This window comes from Aulonocara stuartgranti (genome assembly GCF_965226115.1).
Source record: "Aulonocara stuartgranti genome assembly, chromosome: 12".
NCBI classification, from domain to species: Eukaryota; Metazoa; Chordata; class Actinopteri; order Cichliformes; family Cichlidae; genus Aulonocara; species Aulonocara stuartgranti.
In genome coordinates this window covers 3,120,567-3,148,521 of record NC_138948.1, presented here as the reverse complement: position 1 = coordinate 3,148,521, position 27,955 = coordinate 3,120,567, and the positions used below count along the sequence as shown (strand labels likewise).

Here is a 27,955-nt window from a genome sequence, read left to right as displayed (position 1 = left end):
TACCAGCACGATACTGTAGCTTATATTAACTTCTAATAACTATCTTTAGAAGACAACAATAAAACCTATTCCACAAAAAGACCACATGTTCATTCACCAAAAAGTCACGTATAATCCCAAATAAGGATTTATGAAAAAGGTACCATACAATTTTTAAAAACAACTGACCAAAAAACCTTTAACCGTTACATTAACTATTATTTACAAATGAAAATGGCAGATAAAAAATAAAGAAACATTGCTGTGTGAATCAAACCCGCTCAAACCTCTGTGACAAATGCCACTTCCTTCCTGTGGTTTGCAAGCGAAAAGTTTTTCATGTTAAGTCAAATCGGCAGGAAATGCTAGGTTTGAATTAAAAGTATTGTAAAACAGTAAGCACACACTAAAATGGAAAGATAAGTGTAGCACATTAGCTTTTACACGAGAACTACTACAGCAATATAGAAACTAGTGGTGCAGCGGATCACGGTTGATCCATAATCCAAACCGATCCCACTCCACGGTTCGGCACACACGTGATCCGAAGATTCGAAAAAGAAGGAAAAAAAGTATGAGTGTGGTCAGTCTGTCAAGCGATAGCTATGGTCAGCGCTAGTGGTCCAAGTGGAGGAGCAGAGGAGTTTGAGGTATTTAAGTAGCCCTTTGCTGCCCAGTTCGACCGCTTAAAGCTATTACAGAAGCTACTGGGGTGTTTAGCTGCAGACATGAGGCTGTACTCTCCTGTGCAAAACAAGGGGTTTAAACAATGATGAACGTGCTTGAGCCACGCTATGATATCCCGTTGCGCGTCCACTTTAGTGACAAGATCGTTCCAGGCATGTATGAGCAGGAAAAGATTAAAGTTATGGCTGAACTGTCCCAGGCATCTTCTGTTGCCCAACTAAAAATGGGTGGAGCTGCAGGTCAACGGAAAGCTACGTGACCGTGACCGCTCATTATATCACAGCGGAGTGGTAGATACAAAGCCCTGTACTGCACCTTAATTTGTTTTTATACAGTTCCATGGAATGAGTCTTGAGTTGAAGGTTTTAATAGGCAAAAATTACTTAAATAAGTTAATAAGTAAATGTTAAAATTCTCTCTTTTTTCCTTTTTTTGCTGATCTGAAAATTGATCCGATCTGTGACTTAAAACCGTGATCCGATCCATGAGATTTGTGATCCGTTGCACCACTAATAGAAACCCAACCGGTTTAAGTGCTTTCAACCAAACCATATCTGGAATGTGATAAAGACAAAACATTTTCAGGAAATTAGGAAGCCGTCTTGCATACCGGGTATGGAGGATCTAAAGTTAAAGCTAGATTTAGAGAAGGAGCAGGGAGTTAACATGCAAAGCTTAGCTAGCTACTTTCATATCACACATTCTTCACAGCAGAGGTCAACCTTAGCAGAGAGATCCCTCACTAAGGTAAAGGCTCATTACACAAACATGTACGATTAAAATATAGATAATAATAAAATAATTCAAATCAATTTTATTTACACAGCGCCAAATCACAACAAGAGTCGCCTCAAGGTGCTTTACATTGTAAGGTAGACCCTACAATAACACATACAGAGAAAAACCCAACAATCATATGACCCCCTATGAGCAGCACTTTAGTGACAGTGGGAAGGAAAAACTCCCTTTTAACAGGAAGAAACCTCCAGCAGATCCAGGCTCAGGGAAAAATAATAAATACGCTTATCAGTTACTATATTGGAAAAAACATTTGCAAGCCTTTTCAAAACTCTTACTCCAAAATTAGTCTACGACACTTCATTGTCATACTTCGCATGTGGCTAAGCAGAAAACCCAATCCTAATCATTGCCTACAGACACTGACAGACGCCCTGACCAAAGGTGCTGGAATATTTTTATGTACCATGCAACTCCAGCGGCCATAAACAAAGACAGGACCACAGCACATGAACACCGTGTGTGTGAGATTAGATGTTGAAAGGGAAAAATAAACACTAGCACACCCTTTGGCATGAAGAGGGTTTGTGTATCAGCACTTTTCTCTGCAGGGTTTTTACTTCCAAGAATGACACCACTTATTTGTACTAACTAGTAAAAACATGTTGGCTGGATTTTTGTTTAGTCTGCCCACTTTGTCTTATTTTCTCTTGTGCAACTGTGCAGAGACCATAATTTCCAAAGCAGAAAGCAGATGTGATGTTTTGAATGTGGGACACATTAAGCCTTTTAGAAAACAAAATCTAAACTTCACTGCCATCACAATTCCATTCATCATAAAATGATCCAACAAATTTAGTGCTTTCATTGACTTTATTTTACATCCTAGAATCAGCTTTTTAACACAATATATAAATGTTGGACATCAAGAGTACTTTCCTCTTCAGTTTCTGCTCACAGCTGTAACTTATTTTGGAAACATTTTTAATTTAGAAAAAGTATCTTTAGTGATTATGTGGAAAAATGTGGGTGATTATGCTCGCACCCAACAGGCTCAGTGTTCATCCACTCAAATATCCAGCCCTGCCTGTGCTGAAACACCTCCTCCACACTACCCCAGGTACAGACATGTCCACTGCTGAATATCTGGCTTTTTTCACTCTTAATGGCTGTGTGAGACCCACGCTGTGGTCTCAACCTAAATCTCACAGCCTTACCAAAAAACCCAAAACAAAAGCAAACACACTTTACTAAAATAAATAAGAAGATATGCAGGAGTCGACTTCAATTAATCTTTTCCAATTATTAGTCTGCATGAATGACTGCAATTTTGACTATAAAAGCACTTTGTTTTTTTGTATGTTCTAGTTTTTTTTTTTTTTTTTTAAACTGAATAATAATGACAGAAGTTGAGCCCGCCTACATACGTCATGGAGAACGATTAATTTACAGCCTGGTGTTGGGTGTGCGAAATGATCAAACATCTTCAGATGACACATCCAAACCAAGTCCAGCTGACCTAGTACTGCCAGGAAATGCAAATCACTGCTGCCAGCTCATCTCACCCCATTTGGTACAACCAGAAAAGCAAAACTGCACAACGCAGCTGCACCTCGGGATGACAAACTGAGAGAATTTGCAGCTTTTATCATCTTCCTCAGCTTCATCGTTTACATCTACACAAGCATTGTTTTATTTCGGCACATTACACACAACAGAAATGACTGAAAAACACCCACGTAGTCAGACAAAATAAGAAAATGAGTTGCTATAGTGATGGGGGTGTAAGGACTGCAATGTAAACACAAGTGTGCCAGCCTTCTGTGAGGGAAATATGAGTGACCTTCCTTTCCACTTGTGTGAGAGGAGTGTGTGTGTGTGTGTGTGTGTGTGTGTGGGAGGTAAGTAAATAGTTCTCCATGTAACTGTTCTACACCAGCAGATGCCCTCATGTACAGAGAAGCAGGCAACGACAGTAGTTATTCATCAAAGCTGCAATCCGATCCAGGGCAGAGGCAGTTTGGCACAGACATCATATCCTCGTACTGTTTTTAAACAGTCAATGGTACAACAGCCTCCTCCTAGTTTGTGAATATGTCCCTAACTTTGGAACCATTTAGAACAGCAGGTCTGCAGCAGTACTGGATGGTATAACAAAATGTATATTTTGGAAGACTTTGATGCTTTCACTTTATTTCACAGCATAAATCCATCTATGCATCTGCTGCTTATCCAGTATGGGTCACAAGGGCAGCAGTCTAAGCAGTGCAGACTTCCCACCCCAGCCACCTCCTCCAGCTGTTCCAGAGAGACAACCAAGGCCTTCCCAAGCCAGCCGGAAACGTATTCTCTCCAGCAGCTCTTGAGTCTGCCCTGGGTCTCCTCCACACCGGATATGCCCAATACACCTCACCTAGGGTATCTCCAGGATGCACTCTAGTCAACTGTCAACTCAATCTCAACTGGCTCCTTTCGATGCGCAGCTCCTCACCCTCTCTCCCTCTCTTTCCTCTTCCGGTGAGGAGCCACCGGAAGAGGAAAGCTCATTCCCAGCAACTTCATTCTTTCAGTCACTACCCAGAACTTGTTGAGGTGTTTGGAGGAACGTAGACGTAGACTCATCAGTAAATCAATACTCTGCTCTCGCTTTACCACAACAGACCGGTACAGCACCACTCTCCCCTCGTTCGTGAACAGGACTCTGAGATACCTGAACTCCTCCACTTGAGGCAGCAACTCCTCCCTGACCTGAAATGGGCATTTCACTTATTTCCAGCTGAGAACCACGGCTTCAGACTATGAGGTGTTAATATTCTCATTCCTGTCATTTCACACTGGCCCAGTAAGTGCTGGAGGTCACTTTCTGATGAAGCCAGTATTTAATGGCAATATTTCTGGATGACAAACCTTTAGTGCAAAAAAGCTGTGAAACAAATCTCCATTTGGACTTTTCTTGAGTAAAACCTCCTGTTAGCTTTGAGTAACACACAGACAACAGTCTGAAATACCACCTCTAATCTACTGATTTGTATTTTTGGACAGGATTTTCATCTGTCTGGACTCTTATGCTCTGATTCACATGTGCATGCATGTGAAATGAATATTTTCTGCTTTTAAAAGACGAAAAGTCCACATTTGGAGGTGGGAGGGGTTAAGGGTGACAATCAGACTACACATATTTTCACACATCAATTAGGTTTATGGGGTGAGGCATCATAAATCACTGGATCAGGTCTAGAAAAGGATCACGGTTTAGCCAACTCTAAACAACATTGGTTGCAACTTCTTTTAAAAAGCTCAGTGTCTTAGTTGGCATGGTGAAACGTTTCTGCATTTTCTGATGCAGAAATATACCTTCTAGTGAAATACATCAGGCACAATGTTGTGCTCATGATCATGTGACCATTTCCTGTTTTGCAAAAGACCAGGATGGTATAAAGATGAATGCAGATATCAATCGTTGGTTATGAAGCCCTGAGATGAGCAACCTTGCTGTTCCTGAACTGATGTGCACAATTTTCTTTTGTTTTATTATTCTCAGGCTGCAGCTGCAAAAAAGAGAATTTGGTGCTTTTGTGGTTCATATTACTGTAAAGTATTTATTAAATGATCGCACTGACATAAGATAAAACTTCTTCTAAGGCAAAAAAGGCCTAATACTTTTTGGTTTCAGCTTTTGAAATGCTGTTCCATGCTATAGGAATTTATGACAAACAAAAAGTATTGGTTCATACTGTATTTCACCATATTTACTGAGCCAAGCCCTGCAGTTCCTTGTCCCTTTATCTGGCATGCAGAAGGAACTTTGAGGAAGTACAAAGTACAGAGTTCACCAAGTAGTTTTAATGCAGTTATCTCTGCCTGCTAAGGCAGTTTTGAGCTGCACGGCCTTATCACTGGAGGGTGGACTCGGGCTGCTCTCAGGCACCTGTGACCTTTGAACTGAAAGCTATTACTCTGCAGATCAAACCTGGTTTAAAGCCCTCATTTTTTTTTAGCTATCCTGTTTTGATGAGCAATAGTTTAACTTAGTTTATTTTACTATTGTAATTTTTTTGACCATTTCACTGACCTACATCCATCCATCAAAAAGCATTAAACGTCATATGTGACTAGAGCAGGGCGATATGGCCAAAAATATTTATCACGATATACATTTGAAAATTTGCGATAACGATATAACTGACTATATAATTGATGCGAGACAAAATGCAACTCCACAACTTTACTAGTGCAACCCCCCCCCCCCCCCATCCATTTATTTTTACTTAAACAAGCAGCTGTTTTTTTATGTGCATTGAAGCTATATAAAAATTTAACAGTGCAAATGCAAATTCCTTACTGAAAGTTTAACCAAAAGGCATTTCCAGTAGAAATGGGCTGGCATATCCAGAGCATAACCATGTATAATATCCACTGAAGTTAAAAAGAGGAGCTTTGCAACATTAAACTGCAGTGTGCAAAATAAAAAAGTCAAATACCGTATTTTCACGACCATAAGACGCACTGTGCTAAAAGGCGCAGTCTCAGTTATGTGTGCCATTACTGTATTTAACACACACATAAGGCGCACTGGATCATAGGGCGCATACAAGTACCGTATGCGTATTTAAAAATAAAGCGGGAGCAAACCTGAGTTCGGTACCTCACTCACATTTTTATTACCAGTAATCGTCATCATCAACAACACACAAGCATACAAGTGTGCGTATTTAAAAATAAAGCAGGAGCAAAACAAAGTTTGGTACTCACATTTTTATCATCAATCAAACCCATCGAAGTCCTCATCCTCTGTGTCTGAATTGAACAGCTGCGCTAAATCTCCATCAAACAAGCCAGGTTCACTTTCTTCACTGTCAGAGTCACTTTCCGTGCCGTGCGGCTCCTCGGAAACGATGCCGGCTTTTGCGAAAGCTCGAACAACAGTGCCAGCAGCCATGTTAGCCCAAGCAGCTACAATCCATTGGCAAATTGTGGCGTAACTCGCCCGGCGCTGCCTTCCACTCTTGGTGAAACTGTGGTCTCCATCGGTCATCCATCGCTGGATGCGTTTGTCGCCGATGTGTTTGCTGCAGTAGGAGCGGAAGATGGCCAGCTTTTCCTTATAATCCGCTGGAAGTTGCTGCGCTACCGTAGTCCTGGTCCGGATGGAAAAATGGCACCGTTTCATAAAAAGTGAAAGTGAAACTGCTTTTAGCTGAATGGTGACCGTCGAAATGCTTCTCCCGCTCGTTCTTTGCTCGATGATCGCCTTATGTCCGCGGAAACTCAGCTGCGTCTTCTTGACCTGTCGGAGCTTGTTTTCCAGCTTCCTCTACTTGCGAACCATCGATTCATTAACCTTAAATTCTCTCGCCGCTGCTCGATTTCCATGTTCCTCCGCGTAGCTGATGGCCTTCAGTTTAAACTGTGCTTCGTAAGCGTGTCTCTTTGCCATTTTCAGGGTTGTTAAAACAACGATGTCCTGCATAACGCACATACCTGTTCTTTTATACAGGTATGTGCAATAAAGTCAACGCACACACTTCACCCTTTAGCGTTCTCATGGTGTTCTCTACTACGTCCTCCTTACAACACAAAGGGCGCACTGCGCTATAGGGCGCGCCGCACTTTTTGAAGAAAATCTAAGACTTTTAAGTGCGCCTTATGGTTGTGAAAATACGGTACGTATTTTTTGGACAATAAAGGTGCATGGGATTATAAGGCACATTAAGCGAAACAAAGCAGTCAGATGAATCAAACTTTATTAAACTCATTCTTCTTGCTTCCTCCACTTCTGTACCATTGATTCATTAATGCTGTATTCTATCACAGCTGCTCTATTCCCATGTTGTTGCAGTATATTAATCACTAACCTCGTATTGTGGATGGATTATCTCAGTTGTTCTTCTGACTGAAGTTTGGTCCGTTTACAGCATCCTGCCATGCGACTGTATTTGTCTCTAACCATCAGGAACCTTCACGTTAACTTTTATCGAGTGGAAAAGTGTTAGCGTTCATCCTCCAGCTTCACTGTTTATGTTATGCTAACATAGCTGTGTCGCTAGCGATCACGTAGCACATCATTATATACCAGCTAGCCCAACTTCAGTAACTTTACAAACATCACTGCTGTTTAGTTTCCTGTCTTCATTTATGTTGGAAGTGATAGCAGAGCTGTACATTTGAATTTTTTCAGAAATCTCTCAGTCAGAACATGCTATATCATGCTGAGGTAACTAGCGAAACTAGCGAGCTAACTTCCTGCTAACTTCTACCTCCGTTAAAAGTAATAAATTCTGTTTTCATGGATGCCTGGAAGTTAAACTTCATAGTTACACCTGGTAAAGCAGCAATGCTGATTTTTATTAAAGATGAAAGAATTTAGACAGATTTTTACTCTCAGTGATGCTGCAGTGTTCGTTTGACTTTGGGACCTGCAGATGACGGAGTTTAGGACCCAGATTACTCCCAGATTTACGAGCACCTTAGTCCGACAAATACTGCAATTGACTATGTGCACGTTAGCATATGCTACTTCCGGTGCGGAAACTCCTGTGGGGAGCTTTGTTTCCGGTGTCCTATTCGCGCCTGGTTTACGGTCCAAAACAAGTTAAGCAAATGAATCAAGTGGCGATTTACATTTCTATAGATGTCTTGGGCATTTACCCAATATATCTGTAAATGATGTTCATTGACTTGTCGATATTTTTCCCCCGCGCCTCAGAGCAAAAGAGAAAAGGGATTCAAATGTTATATTTCTCAGCTGTCCCTCGTTTATCGCGGGTGTTATGTTCTAAAAATAACCAGCGAGAGGTGAAATCAAGTAGCCAAATTTATTTTTGACGATGCAAAACGTTTGGGGGACATCGTGGACATACTGTACTGCACTTCAGAGTCACACTGTTAACAATCAATGCAGCGATTCTGTACTGTACAGGAGAGGCGTCACGGAGGAGATCGTCTGCAGCGATCAGGACGCAGGACACAATGTGACGTAAAAAAAGCATGCAAACTTGCACTAAAAAATCTGAAACAGCGAGGTGAAAGGTGAACCGCGTTATAGCGAGGGACCGCTGTAATTTTGAAGGTAAGTCACAACATACCCTTCGTAAATACTAATGTATAGAAACCATTACCAGCAATCATTCATTTTTTGTGTGGCTTTTTTCACGGTTTGTTAATATGCTGTGTAGGTGTGTACTTGACTAGCTGATATCGACATAAGGGGGGAAACATCTGGTTTGACTATTCTTCACCTGTAGTTTGAATGCTGAACATTTGCCTGTTTAATTCATAAGACCAGTCATTATACAGAGATGTGCTTCTGAATGTGGACGATGTGTCTTCTGCTGCAGTAATGCAGTTCTGGGGCCCGTTCTTCGTACCTCGCTAAGTAGGTTAGCCGGATTAGATTGTTGACGATTTCGCGTGATCCTGGATCAGTCGGTTCCCCGAAGCTCATCCGGGACTTGCTGTCATAGCAACAGAGCCGTAAGCGTAAACCTGCTCGGGAGCAGGTTTACTTTATGTAAACAGGATTAGATCGCGGCCACGCAGGTATGTCCGCTTCATTTATACGAAAGCAACAGCGATATTTTTCCACTGTTTCACCATAAATAAATATTATCAATGTAACTAAAGATAATGCAGCACTTGATCCTTTTATTGATGTCACACAGATACATACAGGTCATTTCCTAAAAAAGGGAAATGAACTATTAACATTCTATTTCATGTATGTGATTATTACAGATGTAATTCATATTTCAGAGTAGTAATTGTAAATTACTTCGTGTAATCAAGATGAGAGACCACGGCTATAAAAGCGAAGGTGGATTTGGGAAGCCTGTCGCAGCCATGTCCTGTCCGTATACGCGAGCAGCCCATTGCGGAAGGTGCAAGATTGATAAGGAGAGTCCTCAGAATCCAGCGTATATTGCGGGACAGACAGGATCCTTTAGCTCAGCGCGACAGTGTGCTCATAGAGAGATATCGATTTTCCCGTGAGGGTATTATTTACTTAACCAACTTGTTGACGAGGGGGTGCAGGACCACCACCTGTCTTTTTTTCCTCTGCCCTTTTCTTGGTTGCTGTTATGAACAAACTAACAGAGTATTACAGGCCAGTATTACCTTGCCAAGAGACGCAAAGCAATCTAAGAGATAAATATTACCATTCTGTAGAATACTCCTGTATTCCACTTTTACTTGTTCCCATGTTCTTGTGGGTCCTGTTGTGGCTCTAATGTGAAAGGGGATATAATATAACATATTATAATATAATATAATGCCATATGATATTGGACAATATAGTGTCATATGATAGATCTACCCTACCGCCTACTGGTGTTGGCCAGAGGGGCCGATGGCGCGATATGGCAGCCTGGCTACAACCGTAGCTGCCTCCACCAGTGTGTGAATGTGGGAGTGAATGAATAGTGGTATCGTAAAGCGCTTTGGGTGCCTTGGAAAGCGCTATATAAATCCAATCCATTATTATTATTATTATTAAATTACCTACGAGTTTGATTTGTCAGCAACTTTCTGCCAGCCCTCTCTCCTTGCTTTTGCAGCCTTTGCAGTGTTCTCTTGCGTTTTAATTAAACTCTGAAACTCCTGAAATCCCTCACTCATGAGTTCTTGCTCTGCTGCCGGAAAATACCGAGCACGCCCCTTGGACATTTTCGCCGACCAATCAGCGGGTTGCCGATCAATGTTTCTACTATCGATGCGTAGCCCCTTTTACGACACCCAGTGATGTCACATTCCTGCGTCCAGCTGTAGTAATCGTCAACAGCAGGTGTGTTCGGGGAACCGGATTAGCGAGCTCACGGTTAGCGCGATGATTTGATCTTGGATGTGTCATTTGATCTTGGATGTAGTAAGCGACGTACGAAGAACGGGCCCCTGCTTGTGTTGAGTGATGTAAACAACTGATCGATCTAAACGCTTGATCATTAGATTTTTTATGACACAACAGCGGTGAGTGTTCCCACGTTCTGCTCTTTGTAACTTAACGCAATCTTTCCGTTTTCGAGTTTTGGACATGATTTTGGAGTATATCTTCGCAGTAGCGATTGACCGCAAAGTAAAGCTACCGGAAATATACAACCCCACATCCAGTCTCAAACCAGGAAGTTAGCATTGTCTCGTGCACATAGTCAATAACGAGGCCCGCTTGCATGTTCTACAAAAAAAAAAAAAAAAAAGTGCTTTGTTGTGTATCTGACGGACAAACACCAAACCAGTTCCACATCACTGAAGTGGCACCATTTTTACAAACCAATTCTCATTCATCCGTTTCACTCAATGATCCGCTTTCTCCCTTCTCATTCTCCGTTGCCGCCATGTTTTTCAGCCATGTGCGTATGAAAACAAAGGCACTGCACATGCGCGTTTTACCCATATTCTATTGCGATATTTCATTTTCTTATCATTGCCTAACATTGTACCGGTATTACCATGAACGGTATAATATGGCCCAGCCCTACATGTAACTGCATTTATTAAGAATCAGCTGTAAAGTCAACCAATCAGTGTTTTTAAACAGAGCATAAAAGTTGTATTAAATCCTTAAATTCTCCTTTACTTTGAGTTATACGGGCCTACAATTAGGAAAAAAGGTGAATCAAATAGGACCAATTTTCGATCCACATTGTGTACTTTCCTGAATTTGGGGAAAAAAGGCCTAGGTATGATTATGCAATAATATTTTTACAAGCTAAATTTAACACAGCTTGTGCAATCATTATTTTAATGAAGTTGCTCTGTAGTGAAATCTTGTTTTTCCTATTTCCTCTGTGCACTTAGTGTTTTCTGAGCATGCTCACTGCTCAGGAAGAAGCTTTGTGGGGGTAGGGGGGGTGGGGTGCCTCCATTTCCATGGAGACAAGAATACAAGGCTTTTCTCAGTTATGCAATAGGACTGTAACCATGACAATATTCATGGTTAGAGTGGAAGGAAAAAAAAAAAAGGGGGGGGGGGGCAAAGTTCACTGTGCTTAAAGGGCGACCCATGGTGAGAATGTGGACTGACATCACAGTCACAGGTTTAAAAAGGCAGCGTGAGTACCATAGCTGTGGGGTTGGGCTTCACACCACACTCAGTGCTGCTGTGAGGGGGTTTGCTGCATTAAGAGGTGGTACAGTAGGACTCGAGCGTCTCTGCCATTTACAATTTACTGCTGTGGCCTGCAGTTACTGATTCAGACCGACAGCAAGTCATAACTGCTTATCAGTCACATCGCAGATTACTCATGGAATTTTTCCTGAATAGACAAATGTTAGTCAGAACCAAGAGAAAAATAACTTTACAAAAAGAAAAAAAGAAAAGTGATTGGACCATAGCAGTTGAATAAGCCACACATAAATTTAAACACGTCATTGGTTTCCCCTGTTTAAACTGCTTAAATGAGTTCCTAACAATAATATCAAAATTAACCTACAGTGAAATAAATTGACATGTGCATCTGCAACAACTATGAAAACTGTTCTCCTTAACACGACTGCACTGCTACCAGAAACCACTGGTATATTGTCCGGCCTACAGAACACGTAATCTGCAATCTTATTTTTGTTAATTTCATCCTGTAACATTGATTTATTTCTGCACAGAGATCAGTTAAGTTTAATCTTTTTGAGCTGCTCTCTGAGAAGCTTCAGCAGATAACCGGGCGACACTGACCATTGGCTGCAAAAGCTTAATTCAAGTTCATTGAGATTTATACCCTCCAGCATTTATCATTGGGAACGATCATAGATTTAACTGCATTTGCATGCTTACTAAAAAAAAAAAAGAAAGAAAAAAAGTTAAAAAAACAAAACAAAAAAGTCTTTCCTGTTTCTGTGTACACTAACCACAATAACCCATTTATAAAAACATGCCAGCATGGTGTTTGTGTCTGCAGGTGCTTTTCAATCAAGCTTACATGGGTGTATGAAATATTCAGCTCTGCACAATAAGCCATTTGTTTCCCTGACGTCAGCAAAATGCCCACATTGAAACATACCTATAGTTTGTTTTCAGAGGTAAAGCGCTATAGTGCGTGGAGCTCAACAATATCATTTCACTCACTGTTCGCATTTATAAGTAATAATTAGCAGGTAACCTTATTGCAGCAATTCAGACTATTTAGCACAAACATGATAAAGAAACTTTGAAGAGCATGAGCAGAGAAAAGTTTCTTCCTCAAAGCCATTTCCTCACACAGTATGCATCGCAGTTTTCTAATATATTTGTACAGCCTCAGTGTGGCCTGCAGGGTTTCGTCACAGGCTTTGCATTAGTGACTGGTGGAGTCTATTCTTACATAGGGGAGAAGCCACTCCTATAATAAAAGCCACCTCTGCTACTATCATAAAAAAAAAATAATGAATCCATTTACGTGGAATAAATCATTAACTTTCCAGTGTCATTTCAGACTGAAAATGAGACATATATAACTCCAAGAGACTGTATGGAGTCATTCATAACCCCAGCTCTATATTTAGGTGTGCCGTTATGATAGCCTTAATATTTTAACCATTATAGGCTTAAACGTTACTGTAACATTTAAATTTGCTGCTTGTTGTCCCCATCCTTTTGAGTATAAAATGTTTACGAGTCCAGCAGACCAAAACCCAACAGCTGAAGCTGAAACCAACACAAATTTTTGCATTTAAATAAATAAATAAAATAACGCCAGTTATTATTAGTTAGCTGCCAGCTATTAGGAAGGCACAATACTGGTGTCAGTAAGCCAACCTATGGACTGAGGCATTTCATTCAGTTCTATGTTATTTCAGTTTTATTTTCTAATTTTTCTTACTATAAAACTAGTCGATTATTTTCTTTTACCAGTACAATAACTGGTAAATTAGATGCCAGGAACATCTGTTTTTACTGATACTGTAAGCCATTTCATTGCTTTCATTTCTTCACATATGAAGTGGATTATACAACCAAATGTATTTAAAAAATACATTTAAAACAAACAAATAAAAAAAAAGTATACTTTATACGTACACACACGTACTCTTGACTTCTTTCTAGGTTTTTATATTTCACTCTGATCACAGCTGCTAACATGACATCTAAATAAATTTATATAGTTTATTTAACCTAAAAGCATAAAGCAGACTAATATCAGGCAAATGAAGCAAAACCTGAATGCACAGAATCTCGCCATCAGTCTTAATGTGCATCTCCACCTGTTACCATCAGTTACAGCTGTCATTCTTTTGAGTCATCGAGTCACAACCCGATTTTTCTAAAGCATGTCGAACAAATTTAAAAAACAAAAAAAAAAACTTTCTGGCATTTAGAATGACCGAAAGTGACTCTCTGTTTTATTCAGTATGACCTGCTATGGGTGACTGAGCTTATAAACCCATTAGGAAGGTGTTTACAGAGGTCCCCAAAATTTATTCTGTTCATCAGGACGTAGTGTTTTCAGTTTCATCACTCATCCAAGTGACTTCTTCAGTCTTAGCTGATTGCTGGTTTCCAACCTTATAAACAGTATATTTGCATAATGACTGAAACAAGCCCACTGAAGGAACAATGGTGCTAGTTAGTACTGACCACAACATTATCATCTTTCCGGCATACAAAGGTAGATGCACAGTTTTGCTAAACCAGAAAGACTATCATAAGAAAATTTTGTCGCTCAGTGACGAAAATACTTACGAGCCTCTGAAACGAGACCCAGGAAGTGGCTACAGGAAGAGGGTGATACCAAACCAAACAACCTCTGCCGAAGTGGATGTCACAGCACAGAAGAGCTACCTCGTCAGGCCAGGACTCTGCAGACTATTTACACCTACAGGCCAGTGGACACTCTTTCAAGGATGAGGATGTAACATCCTGGACAGGGAGGAACGCTGGTTTGAGGGCGGAGTCAAGGAGGCCATTTACGTGAAAAGGGAAAGACCGTCTCTGAATCGAGGAGGGGGCCTAAGGGTCCATCTGTCACCATCTTACAATGCTGTGATTGCAGCCGTTCCCCAACTCTCTGTGAATGGTGATCTTTGATAAAGTAGCTTTGATCAGTGGGTGTTGATCAATGGTCATGAAAACTTCCATAATTAAGATTAAGGAACTGACCTCCCAGCCCACCCAGCCCATTGTTCCTTCAGTGGGCTGGTTTCAGTCATTATGCAAATGTACTGTTTATAAGATTGGGGAAACCTGCAGTCAGCTGAGACTGAAGAAGTCACCTGGATGAGTCACAAAACATTTCTCCCGCTGAAAACGCTACTTCCAGATGAACAGAATCAACTTTTGGGGATTTACTCACCTGGATGATTGAGCATGCATCAAGTAATTTACAGAGGTCAAGTCAGAGAAAAGCACAACAGCAAAACAAAAAACTGTACACATGTGACTCACTGAAACTTTTCCCTGCAGCCCATTTTTAGGCATCTGCTAAGAACCACTGATATAAATGCTTAATATAGGAACTCTCCTACAGATAGCACTCATGTTTTAATTTCTGACCATAGGCCTGCTGCTTCTCTCCTATTTAGCCACAGCATACCTTCCAGTTCCAAGGGTTTGACCAAACACTTGAACCTCAGATTCAGATGCTGGTTTTTTTTTTTTTTTTGCATCAATTCAAAGTCTTTCATTTAAATGAAGCACTCTCTCGCATCTCTGAATGAGGGAAACCAATTAATACAAGAGCTCAAGGGAGACATTTTTCATAGACAACAAATTGTGCAAATGAAAGCATCGGCAGTCTCTAGAATTCAGAACTCAACCTGACCAACACAAGGATTTTGTCAGTGGCTTCATAGTTATTTAAAGCGCATTTAGATTTCATAATGATGAACTGTAATTAGAAAGTTGGAATCCTTTAGACTTCTTTCAGAGAATCTGGACTTTACTGTGACTTATTGGTTAGAAAACTCAGTCTTTTGGTTTAAAAACTGATAAATGAACCAAAGTAAGATGTCACACTGAAAATTGTAAAAAGGTATTTTTCCACTGTGGGAGTGAAGACTATAATGAAGTCCTAAAAACAGCAAATACTCTGACCGTAGCTTTTAAAATGTTGCAATTTTGTGCTTTTAAATTAAATATTTCTGGGGCTTAGCAGAGTCATTTTCATGGATTTCTAGTTCTTTATGTCACTTCATATACGGAACGATTAACAAAAAATATATCTTAGTTTGTCACAAGTGTTTATTTTAGGGCAATTACATTTTGTTTGTTTATTGAAGCACACTTGTGATTTGTAATTCATGCAGATAATTTAGACTATTCAGCCGAAAGGGTGCTAACCTAAGGTAATTCAAAGACAGGCGTGTTTTAAAATCTCTGAATGAAAACATGCAACTTTTCTTGAGAAAAAAAAAAAAATCTTCCACTGTTCATTGTGATAAACATCCTTCCTTCAGCAAAACTTTGCTTGTCAAGCCCAAAAAAAGAAAAAAAAAAAGTATTCATTATAACACTGGTGTGTGTGTGTGTGTGTGTGTGTGTGTGTGTGTGTGTGTGTGTATTTTAAGGCAAGTTGAACTTTCGTAAGCATACCTTGACATAAAAATGAGGGCAGGTGATAGAATCAAAGCTAATTCTGCATATTTCACTGTGCATGAACTCGATATCTGCCTTTTTCTCATTAGGTTACAAGTCCTAATGTAAGCTCAGCACTGTGGTTTCTGAGAAATGCGGATGCAACAGTAAAAGCAGCAACAACATGCACCTCTAAGTCCTGATGATCAACACAGATATTAACATCAACGCAGCAGAGCAGCACCTGAATGTTTTACAGCCCTTCTGAACCAGAAGTCGTCATGCTCGTCTTGGCAGGCGCAGCCACCCAAATTACCCAAATTACATCTCCTTCTGAATTGCACAACAGGATTTCAGAGTGTCAAGGCTCTCATTCTCTCCCCCCCTCTCTCATTGGCTGTGGAGTGGTGGTACTGATGTCAGAAGCAGAGGAGTTGCCATGGAGATGGGCACCACAGTGGCATTTCGAGAGGACGAAGCAGAGCATCGGCGGTGGCTAAGAATCAGGCAGGTCAAGGACTCGAGACGGAGTCAGAATCACCAGAGGACAAGAATGACAAATAAATTTAGGATGAAATGTTTACAAGCAACAAGTGTTTCCCATGCTGGATGTCAGTGATACCAAAGAGTTTGCTGTGATAACACAACTTTGTATTTCTACACAATACCAAAGCTCAAATGATAGCCAGGTTCACATTATGAGATGCCAGATATCAGAGGTGCTTATTAGTCCAGCGGGTTCTTATATAGGGCTTTTCTACTCTAACTGGGCACTCAAAACACTTTATACAACTTACCTCATTCACACATTCACACAGGAGCTCTTTTTTTTTTTTTTTATAAATCCTGTCTGGCAGCTTTTACAATCAGAATTATGATTTGAATACACTTGTTGTGCTAACCACATTTTTCATGTTTTTTCCATGCATGTATGTGTTTTCTATCTAACATTTGCACACACCGGATGGATCGCAGAGCAACCTTGGGTTACTATCTTGCCCGATGATATTTGGCATGCAGACTGGAGCAGCCAAGCATCGGACCACCTGTTTGGTGAGTGCGAAAAATTTAGTTCCATGTATTTGTCAGTTTAATAAACCAAATATTATCCCAAAGCATTCTGATGCTTTTTGTGTGACAAACTAAAGAACTATTTTCTTCACAATTAACTTTACGTTTTTATTTAGTTGTAATTAACTATAATCCGAATCTGGAGTCATGTTCATGTCTTTCTTTTCTATTATACATGTCTGCGCAAGTGCGCTTTAATGTGGTTAATTTATTTAATTTCTTCCCTTTATTTGTTTATATAGCCATCAACACAAAAAAAGCTCTTTTCGAATAGCACTGGAGCAGTTTCAGTGTGCTGCTTTGTTTTTACCACAAACCGTATAAAAGATAAACGCCGACACCGTGACGTCACCCACTGGTTAGTCAAGTCCAGTTCTGAAGCCTTGAGTTGAGCATTTTCAGCATATTCTGAATAATCTGACACTTAGAGTGATCAAAATTTACAAAATGGACTTTAATATTTTATTCAATATGACCTGAAATGAGTGAATGAACCCATGTATTTAACCAGAATCCATTTATAGACATGGTGTCTGGCTGCTGTTTTTCTGCAGCCTTCTGTAGGACTACAAGTCTTTTTGCAGCCACAGGAGTAATCCTCTGGTGGCCATTAAACAGAGTCTCTTTCCTAAAACAGGCTTCACTAAGCGATCCCCACTGCATACTAGCTAATATAAAAGCATACGACTTATCCCCTCCTGCCGTTTTCCTTGTTCCAGTGTGATATGAACAAAAAAAAGTGGAATCTGACCAACTATCACCCATCTTTTCAGATGTAAAACTTTTTATAAACACAAGCCACTTCAGCAGCATTCCCCCATGATCTAACTGCTCATGTGGGCGGGTTGAAAAAGGCAGAGTTTGCCATGGCAGCTTCTGAATATTATCACAGAGGGTGATACAGTATCTTGTGATTGTGTAAGCATACAGTGTTAAGAGGCTCAGTGTACCACCAATCTGTGGTTGTACATCTGCTCATGTCAGGGCTTTCCAGCCTCAACAGGCACCAACAAGAGGTTGTTGAAAGCAAAAATAGGCCTGCTCTGAAAATGACACAGACATACCTCACAGTCGACTGGTAAGCAAATGTCTTCATGCAGCGTACCAACTTAGGTTACAAAGAATCTGCATCATGTTTCAGGGTTTTTGTAGAAAAATAAACAAAATGTGCATTTAATGAGAATTCACAGAAAACGAATATCCTGCTGTACAGTGGGCGACCAGAAAGAGAAGTGGGATTCTTGGTCCAAAAATACGCTCTTTAAGCAGAAGCTTACATCAGCGATATCTGATCTTATAGAACCTCCGTAAACACTTTTCTGATTACTTTATGGGCTCAGTCACTCATTTTGGGTAACAGTGAATAAAACATGAAGCACGATCATTATTAAAGTCAAAAAGGAGAAATAACGTGTATACCGATTTGGTATATAACTGTCAATAACAAACTAGTCAGATCAACCTGTAGCTTGTCATGTCTGGTTTCAAAACAGCAAGATGGTGACAGTTAAATGCTCAATGTGAATTTGGTTTAAATAATCCAAAGGAGTTAAACCCAGTAGAGCTGTAGAAACATAGTTCTTCATAATCTTTAAAAAAAAAAAAAGAAATCACACAAGCAATCAGTGTATCACTGTGCATCTGTGGCTTTTACTCATGTTTAATCTCTATAGAAAATGCAACAACAGAACAGTGCATCCTGCTTTACTGACTCATAAAGGCCAGCTGACTGCAGCCCAACACCACCATACAGCAGCGCAGCCTGACAAAGAACTGACTGATGGTATTTAAAAATATTTCAGATGCAAACTGAGGGATGTCTGAAGTACACCCTGCAACACTTTCGCTGGCTGCTGCACATCAAAGCTACATGCCCAACTGGCTGAAAACCACAGGTCTCAAAAAGAACGCAGAAAGAGGAGTGCAAGGAGGCTGAGGCTCGCACAGCACTCGCTCCAACCGCCTCTGACTCGGAAGCACACACAGCCAAAAATACAGTAACGCTACCAGAGTCAGTGAAACAACTGGGCTTCAACCTGAACCTGAGTAAGGACTGCGAAAGGATCACCGATTTGTGAATATAAGCGAAACTGAAGAAGCCATCATGGGACGGCATCTGTGTCACTCCTTCAGGCCCATACAGTCTGCTTTACTGTGACAAGAGCGCAAATACAAGGAGCAAAGCAAAAAGATGTTAATGGTGACAACATCAGGTGCTTACACCATACATGTATCCGTTTCTCTATTGTTGTTGCTATTACAAAGTCATTAGATCCTCTGACACTTAGTGTGCACAGTTTGGGCCAGTGCTAGTGCTGAAATCTGAAGCTCAACGCACCCTGAAACATATGGCTAATAAAGCTACGGGAAGCGGTCGGTACAGTCCGGAACAATAAAAACCACCTCTAGAAGTAGCAAGAGTGTCTGGACTATAGCTGAGTGTGTCTCCAGCAGAGCGTTCAGACACACTGAAAACCAAGATGACACAGCTCAGCTGTCCAAATACCTGCCAATGTCATTGTGGGACAAAGAATAAGTTTTGAAGTGTACTTAAAAAATTGCAAGGTCAGCCTAATATGGAGAGGCAACTCACAGTTTAGAAGCTATGACATGACCCTCCCGTTCTTCAGTGTAATCTTCAGGATATGGGGGATAACTGGTCAGCCGTTCTCAGTGATGCTGACGGGACGTAAGGTGTTAAGAGATGTGCAGTTGTTGTTGGTGACAATCCATTAAGGGGTTTAAAAAAAAACATGCAATAATATCCTAAAAAGCACAGGAGGACAGTGAAGAGAGGCCAGAACATGGGACATGCTTTATCGTATATAAGCGAGCAGCGTCATTTTGGACCAATTAAAGATCCAAAAGGGAAGCATGATCCAATCCAACGGGGTGTAACAATAGTCAAGTCAAGTTGCAATAAAAGCAGATGTAACTCTCTCAAAATAAGAAGGACTTGGCCATAGAAATAAGCATAAACTGGAAAGAGTTTATTGATTTTACAGTGGATTTAATCTCTTTACCCGATTTTAAGTCAATTTTCAGGATTTACAGGATTATTTATAATAGATAAGGATCCAGTCCAATTATGAACAAATACAACAAATAGCTCCAAGAATCATGTCCTTGGTTTTACTCTCATTAAAATGGTCATCAAAGTTTTGATGTCACTAAGACTTTCTAACTTTTTAACAAGCACTTTATTTTGCGTGAGGGGCAGGTAGATTTGGGAATCATCAGCATAGAAGTGGAAGGACATGCTCTAACTTTAAAAAAGCAATAGATCAGATGGGAAGTGGGCAGAGAACTGTCCCCAAAAGAGAACCTTGGGGAACTCCACAGAGTAGCAAGATGACTGACATTAAAACGTCTTTGCAACGTATACCACTCTAAAGCTGTACCTTTACTCTCCGCACAGTGCTTAAGGTTGACTGGGTCCAAGGGTAGAATTTAAAAATTTGAGTCAGAAGAAAATAAAAGAGCATTCGAAATTCCTAAAAGTATAAATTATGAAGTGAAAAGCTTTGCACATTAATTTTTCTCTGTAGGAAAATCTGCGACAAGATTAGAATTGTTACATCTATTTAATATTTTTAAGAAAAACAAATAATGCACAAGTTCTATTGTAAAACATTTAAAATAACACCTAATGGCCATACATTTTAAAACCTGTGATTTTTTTGATCAGCCAAGAGATTTTTCTATCACTGGAAATTAAAAAAAAACCCTAACAAAAGAAATTAGAGTTTTGAACGAAGCAAAAATCCCTCGAGTTTCCCTTTCGACCTGAAAGGTTTTGTTCAAACTTGCCCAGATTCATCATCATTCATCAAATGGACTGAAACATTCCTGAAACTGGTCACAACATGCTTTCTCTGAAAAGGCCCTTAAAAGAATACTATTACAGCTACAGCCATTAAATACTGATGACAAAGCTCCAGACAGACAGAAGATCATCATCATCATTAACATCAATAAGAACCCAATTCTGGAGGAAAATATGAACTTTGATGGTTACTGGAAGTGGCACCTGCAGAGACCACACTGACAGAGGCCACATTTCGGTGACGGAAACAAAGTTCATTAAAGAAAAGTTCAAACCTTTCACCCAGGACAGGGAAGGTGTGGAAAGGCCACAGTGATGAGATCCAAATCTTAGAAGCAAAACTTTAAGCAAGTCATCACTTGTAGGAAATTAACATAAACTGCTTGCCAAGACGACGCCTAGAGCACTGATATGTACATTTTACAGTTCTACCTAAATCCGCCTTCCTGGAAATTACGTTACAGTGATAGAGATCTCAAAAAGCATAACTGCTCTGTTTGGTAGTAATCCTCCATTTAACACAGTTCATCAATTAGCGCAATAGTTAGCACAACAGTTCATAAAACAAGATAGCATGTAATAAGATGGACAGGGATGCACTGCATTTAACTTTTGTCAGTGTCAAACCGACACACTATAGATAGCGTACCCTAAGCCACGCTGATACCAAGAACCGATCCACTAACACTGTTAAACGACCAAGCTCTAGTCCTTACTGTGGGGAAGAGACTGGAAGTCATTCCTTCATATTTAAGACAACAACAGGGTTAAGGTATGCTGCTTTACAAACTGTGTGAAATCAATGTGGCAAATAAATAAATCCAATAATATTTATTTATTGCGCTGTATTTGTAATCAAAATAATAAACAACAGCTCAGTGTGAGAGACATTATGGTGAATTTATGGCACACTGGTTGTCAGTTTGCGTAGGTTTGATTACACAGAGGTGTTTGCAACCTATGCAAACATGCTTGTGTGCAGTCCTCGCTTTCCATAAAGACAGCATGAAGGTCGCCATGAATGATGTTGTGCATAAGTAAAATGCTAAATTGTTCAAAACTGGGCTGGATCCCTGTTCCAAACATTAAATGTTCTTGCTTCACCTCAGCTCTTTGCAACGTTATAAGTTCAGGGTCCTCTGCAACTGTGGGCTACTCTTGCTTATGCAAGAATAGCCCACAGCCTGGCTGCTTGCGACACTTCCCCCTGGTAAAACAGCTACAACATGCGGACGATGGTCTGCAAAGTTGCCCATAGGCTCACCACTGAACTATTAAGGCACCAGTACACTCGATGCATTGGTCTCTTCATGTGCCACCAGTATAATCGTCACACAACCACATTGATGAGTACTCGCCGTTGTAGCGCAAGTAGCCATTGCAGTATTCTTCAAAAAACAACAACAACAACAAAAAAAAAAACAGTATGCCACTCAGGCAGCTGTGATGTAGAAGGAGAAGTTGTCAAAACCGGAAGCAAAGAAGGTTTTTCCACAAAGTCTCATCTTTCCAAACTGTGGGAACATCTCCCTCCGTTTACCCTGAGCTTCTATACTATCTCACTAAAACATTGGTTTAAAAAAAAAAAAAAAAAAAACACAAAAAAAACTTTGTCACCTTTGTGAACGACAGCACATAGCAAAAGTGACATCACTTTGCTGACACATGCTGTGGCGTTCTTTCAGCTGCTTGAGCACCTCTCACAACTTGATGTTTGCGGCCTAGTTGAAGATACAGTGTATAATTGTGTCCTTGCGGCCGTTACCTCCATTTCTGTGATGTATCCATGTAGAACATTAGGTTGCTGTAAACTGCAGTAAAACCTTGCAAACACGTGTTACAATTAACATAAAGAAACTGCTGAAGCGGTGAGCAAGACAAAGCATCATCATTGGTTTTCAGTTGTGTTAGCTCTCCTGACCACAGTGTGTGGTTAAAACTGAAGTGTTGCAAACATACAAATAAAAGCTAGCTGGATATCAGCGGTAATATTTTCATGCAATAGTGTTTCTAAAGTTGTCCAAGCAGGTGAACTTCTGAAAGTAATTTTAATGTGAGCTCAGCTCTGCAATAATGCTATCTTTGCAGACTGCAACACGTACTTTGAAGCATTACTGTAAAAGCACAGAGGCCTCTTTACAAGTGAACATCCTCACATGGAAAAATGTACTTCAATTCGGCTTGACTTGAGCTACGAGTCATTTCTTTGCTCGTACAACTGTAGCTGTGTGCTTTCGGTGGGTTTTCCAGTTTGCAGACGAAAAGGTGCTAAAACAACCTGCTGTGCATCTACACCGTGGGCAGACTGTGTGTCAAAGCCTGTTCTCAGAAAAGCCTGCTCCTCTCTCTAACTACAGAAGACAAAAGAACTACACTGCTGCTGTTTGACACAAGGACAATATATTATGTAATGCAGTACAGTGTGCACATTTAAGGTCAGAAGCAGCTCCTCAGGCTAAAGAAACACATGCAAGAAGTGTTTTTCAAAGTAGAGGGTAGGGTTTGATTTAATACACCAAGAAATGTGGACAAAACTAAGTTACCTTTGATTGCCATTCCTGTGTGGGAATGTACACTACTAAGAGAAACCACAAATAAAATGGTGAATAATTTGAGTTTACACTCTACTGCACTACTGATCGCATACCATTAGGTAGAAAGTGGATAGAAAATAATGCTTCTGTGGTCTATCTTTCCTTCACATTCCTTCATATACTGCTTGTAATCTGCCATCAGCTACAAGGAAAACCCCTTGAGATACTCCCACAATACATTTTCCAGGCATTTTATGCAACACCAAGCAACTTAAACAGAGGACTAACCTCATGTAGGAACAAAAAGAAAAAGAAAGAAAGAAAAATTTAATGAGGTAATGTCAGCTCACTATAAAGCCCACACACTAGCGGTATTTCCAGGATGCTTTAAATGAGGCACAGGAAATCTGAATATTTGATTGAGAAAACTGGCCTAGAAAACATTAGGTATGACTTTCAGGCTCATGTGAAGCCCCGTGCAATAATTAAGATGATATTACAGGGAATGTGGTGCTGCACATGAGACTGAACATATTTTTTTACCCAGTGTTTTTGCAACGCATGTATTTAGACTCTTTACTTAAGTGAAAGTCTCACTTAAGCAGCCTGAGAGTACTAACACAGCACCAAAACAAACTTTACATTTCAAAGCAACATTAACAAAGCAAATGCAGAATTAATATCAAATCATAATCATTGATGATCACTTTAATAATGCAGCTGGAGATTATTTAAATGTGTCTGGGTGCTTTCATGTATACATGAAAGCTGTTATTGGGTTTATATTACAATCTTTAAAATATTAAGAACCCAAGGCTTCAAGATAAATCATGTGGGGTGCAAATTACATTATTAGCACCTAGAATGTAGTAGATTAAAACTGCATTTTTGTAAATGTTTAAGTAAATGTGGCAGAAATAAACCTGAAGACATGAAGACACATATAGAAACTAGAGTTGATTAAATTACTGCACATGTCACTGAATGACTACACGCAGCATGTTACAGAAACTGAAGAGACATTCTTATTTTCTGTTACATTATTTTTTCGACGCCACGCTACTCTCTGCTTCTACTCAACTACTTTTGAATGGAAAGAAATTAAAAACCTGTTTACAGCTGAAACACTAAGGTGACATTACTCATATTAAGAAATCAATAGTTATGCTCTCAGAGCATCATGAGTACATGACTCCAGGTACCTTTAAGTGGAGTCCTTTTTTTTTTTTTTTTTTACATTCAAGGTTTGAGTTTATTGTAATTTTCCACTTCTAATCACTACATTGTGCAGTGAACCATGGCTAACAGACCCAGAGTAGCACTGCTGCAGAAGCCTCAGGCAGAGAGCTAACACACAAAGTTAGTATAGTTAATGAGGGTTTGCAAAAACAAACTATGCATTTTTAGAATATCTGCTATAGCTATAGGAAAACCGGTGACAAACATAAATATAAATATTAAAATAAAGATAATGGGAGGCATAACTGACACTGATGGGTCGTTTTAGTGACTTGAGGGTTGTTTTAAAGCAGACACTTTTGTATTTCTGTCCACTGGAATAAATGGAATTAGCATTTTTGATTGAGTCTAATTGTTATTCAATCCAGTTATTTTAAAGCCTCGGTTTCTCCACAATTATAACAGTAAATGACACTGTGTTAGTACACATAAAGTACAAACAATTAAGTCGCTAATGGCTGCAATATTAAACTGATAAACACAACAATGAATCCATATTCTTGATGTGACATTGTAATGTATGAGTTTCCTTTTACTTTAGGAACTTTAAGAATATAAAACATGTTTCCAGCATCTGTCTAGTTAAACAGGATAACGATCTTTAGCCGAGTGAAGAATCTAAACAGTTTTTTTTTCCATCTCTTTGCGAAACAGCTATTTAGTAAAAACAGCCTTAAACCTTTAAGCACGATCACTTTCCATGTGCACAGAGCTTCACACGAGCCTGAAAAATCACACCCAGTGACTTTTTCTACTCTGCATTTATTTCTGATCAAATGTTCCGATTCCCCGCGGGCCCCCTATGCGGACCCCACTTTAAAAGAAATCCTGGAAACGCCTCTGTCCGCCTGAAGCGATCGATACCTCAGATATCGTCCACCCTGTTCAGCATTGATAACAGCTAAAAGTAGCCACATAAAATGCACTTCCAGGCTAGTATAATGCCATGAAGTCAGCGACCACCGGCCGGGATTTAACTGCCGTCTTCCTTTAAGCAACATCGGCTTCTCGCTGTTCCTTGCTAGCCAGACGAAACATGACAGTTAGAAACGGAAAAGATGCGGGTTAGCCGCCGTTTACGTCGGGCTAAAATCAAAAAGTGTCAGCCCGAGACACTTCGGCTACAACTTACCACACCATCCCGTAGGCGCCTTCGCCGATGTAGGAGAGGTTGCTGTACCGAGGCCCGACGTCGAAGGCCTGCCCGCGGACCAGCTCCGTTCCCGGCCCGGGGCTGGGGCCGCTGCCAGTTGGGGCAGACACCGCAGCTGTCGCCATTACGAGGACTGTCTTTTAAAAGGGCTTTTAAATGTAAAAAAAGAGCGACTAGGATCAGAAAAACGTGCGTGTCTGTGCTTATATCCGACGCCGCTGTGACTGCAACAGGGTGTAGAGTGTGGCGGAGGCCTTCCCGACGTGTGGAGTGTTTTTTTTCCTTTCCGTTAACGTGCGTTCAGAGCGACCACACCGCGGCTGTGCTGTCGCAGGCAGGAGCGCGCAGCAGAGGATGCTGCTGCAAGACATCAACGGAGGCGGTCACGTGACTCCGGTCTTTATTTATTTATTTTACTTTAAAAGAAAAAAAGCTTTATTTTTATTCTGCCACAGAAAGGCTGTAACGGAGAGGACTTCAGATAACATTTACGTCATTTGAAACATTACAAATACTAAAAAAAGAAACTGGGCTCTTGGAACTTTATCAAGTGGGCTATAAATGCAATTGTAATATTATATATACTATATTATATTATTTTATTATTATTATTTACCTCTACTCTGATGTTGGCTTTGATCTATCTGTTAGCAGCTGCAGAACAAGATTACATGTTCTTTTAAAACATGAAAAAACACCCCAAAGTAACACTTTCCCGATGAAAGTAGTTACTTTAAATGCATGAAGTGTAAACTTCATCTTACTAAACTGCATCCTACTCCTTTTCGAGCACACACATTCTGAAGACATAGATATATACATGAAAACTTGATGTTTGTTAAGTTTTGTTTTTTGTTTTTCTCTTGTTATTTCAGTTATATTTGCATATTCAAAATAAAATTCTATCTATCTATCTATCTATCTATCTATCTATCTATCTATCTATGAATTCGACCTTTGCAAGTTTGTTCAATAACTAAATAACTTTGGTTGTGGAGATATTGAAAGACAAAAATGTAGTCAAGTGACGAAATGACATATCTACATGTCCTAATTTTCTCTGTAACTGATGAAATCGGTGTTTCTCCATGTCACAATATTTCTAAATTATGATCTGATCTGGCATGCTGAGCTGTAAATAAATTCAGTAAAGTTTTAAGGACATAAAGTATAATAACTTATACATTATTTCATATGCAGCCTTGTCTACATATAGAGACCCTTTTATTTCAGGTTTTTACATAAAAAGGAAAATTATCACCTTCTTAGCTATTTTAAAATAGATTATAAAAATAAGAATTTTCACATCAAAGTTACCTATAAAATGATGATGATGAAGTTTTAGAATTAATTTATTGTAACATAAATATAATATAAAAACTTATTCGATCTCTAAAGAAAGAAAAGCGGATTTAATATCAATGACGCAGCTTCTACGCATTTAGTTGATGCCACTGGTTAATTTTGGAAGGTTATAAACACTTTTATTTTGCATATAATACTTTCCATCTGCAGAATTTCATTAAATGTTGGACCATAGGGGGGCACCTTAAAAAAGTAAGTTGTCATGTGCTTTAAACATGAGCTGCTTTCTTTTACCTTTTAAATGTGCACTCAATGACTTACCTGGTTAAATAATGTTACATTGACACACTGCACCACCTGGTGGTAGCAAATTGTATTATGCAAAAGTGCAGCTCAGGTATAATTCAGCTTCAGCTAGCATCTCTTCCACACAGTACACTGATGCTTTGGGCATAAAGTCATAGGTTTCTTTACATTCTGCTAATAGCTTTAGTTCCCTCTAGTTTGTAATTGTTTAACTTATTTAGACAAACCTTTAAAGCATAAATAACTAAATGAAAAAGAAGTGAGAGAAAAGAATGAAAAACCATTACATTAAAAAAAGAAGAAGAAGTGCTGAACGACAGAAGGTTCGAAGCAGATTGTTTAGAAGATATGAAAATACCAAAAACCACGACTAACCACTACTTCCTCATTATCTCCACAGAGTGAGAAGATGTTTACGCACATACTCGTGAATGAGGCCCTTCATAATACCCACAACGACCCAGACCTCTAGATGGCAGTGTGGGTTAAATACTATGTGAGAGAGGAAGCGCTGCAAGGCAGAAGTTGCTAAAGATCATCAAGTTTGCAGTAGTTCACAATAACATCCCGTCCATTTTGGCCCACTAAAACAAAAGAAGCCCAGTCTGCTTCTCTGATCAACAAACTCTTATTTAATA

General features: G+C 39.8%; 1 protein-coding gene across 1 annotated transcript in view; it reads right to left on the bottom strand.

Annotated features, from left to right (window-relative positions):
* The window catches only part of mapk1 (mitogen-activated protein kinase 1), a 40,746-nt gene extending 14,679 nt beyond the window's left edge, over positions 1–26,067 (bottom strand). The window contains exon 1 of the mRNA XM_082555084.1: positions 25,686–26,067. Within this exon, the coding sequence (XP_082411210.1) occupies positions 25,686–25,831 (146 nt within the window). The 5' untranslated portion in view covers positions 25,832–26,067. The remainder of the gene's footprint in view (positions 1–25,685) is intronic.
* Between the last annotated feature and the right edge of the window lie 1,888 nt (positions 26,068–27,955).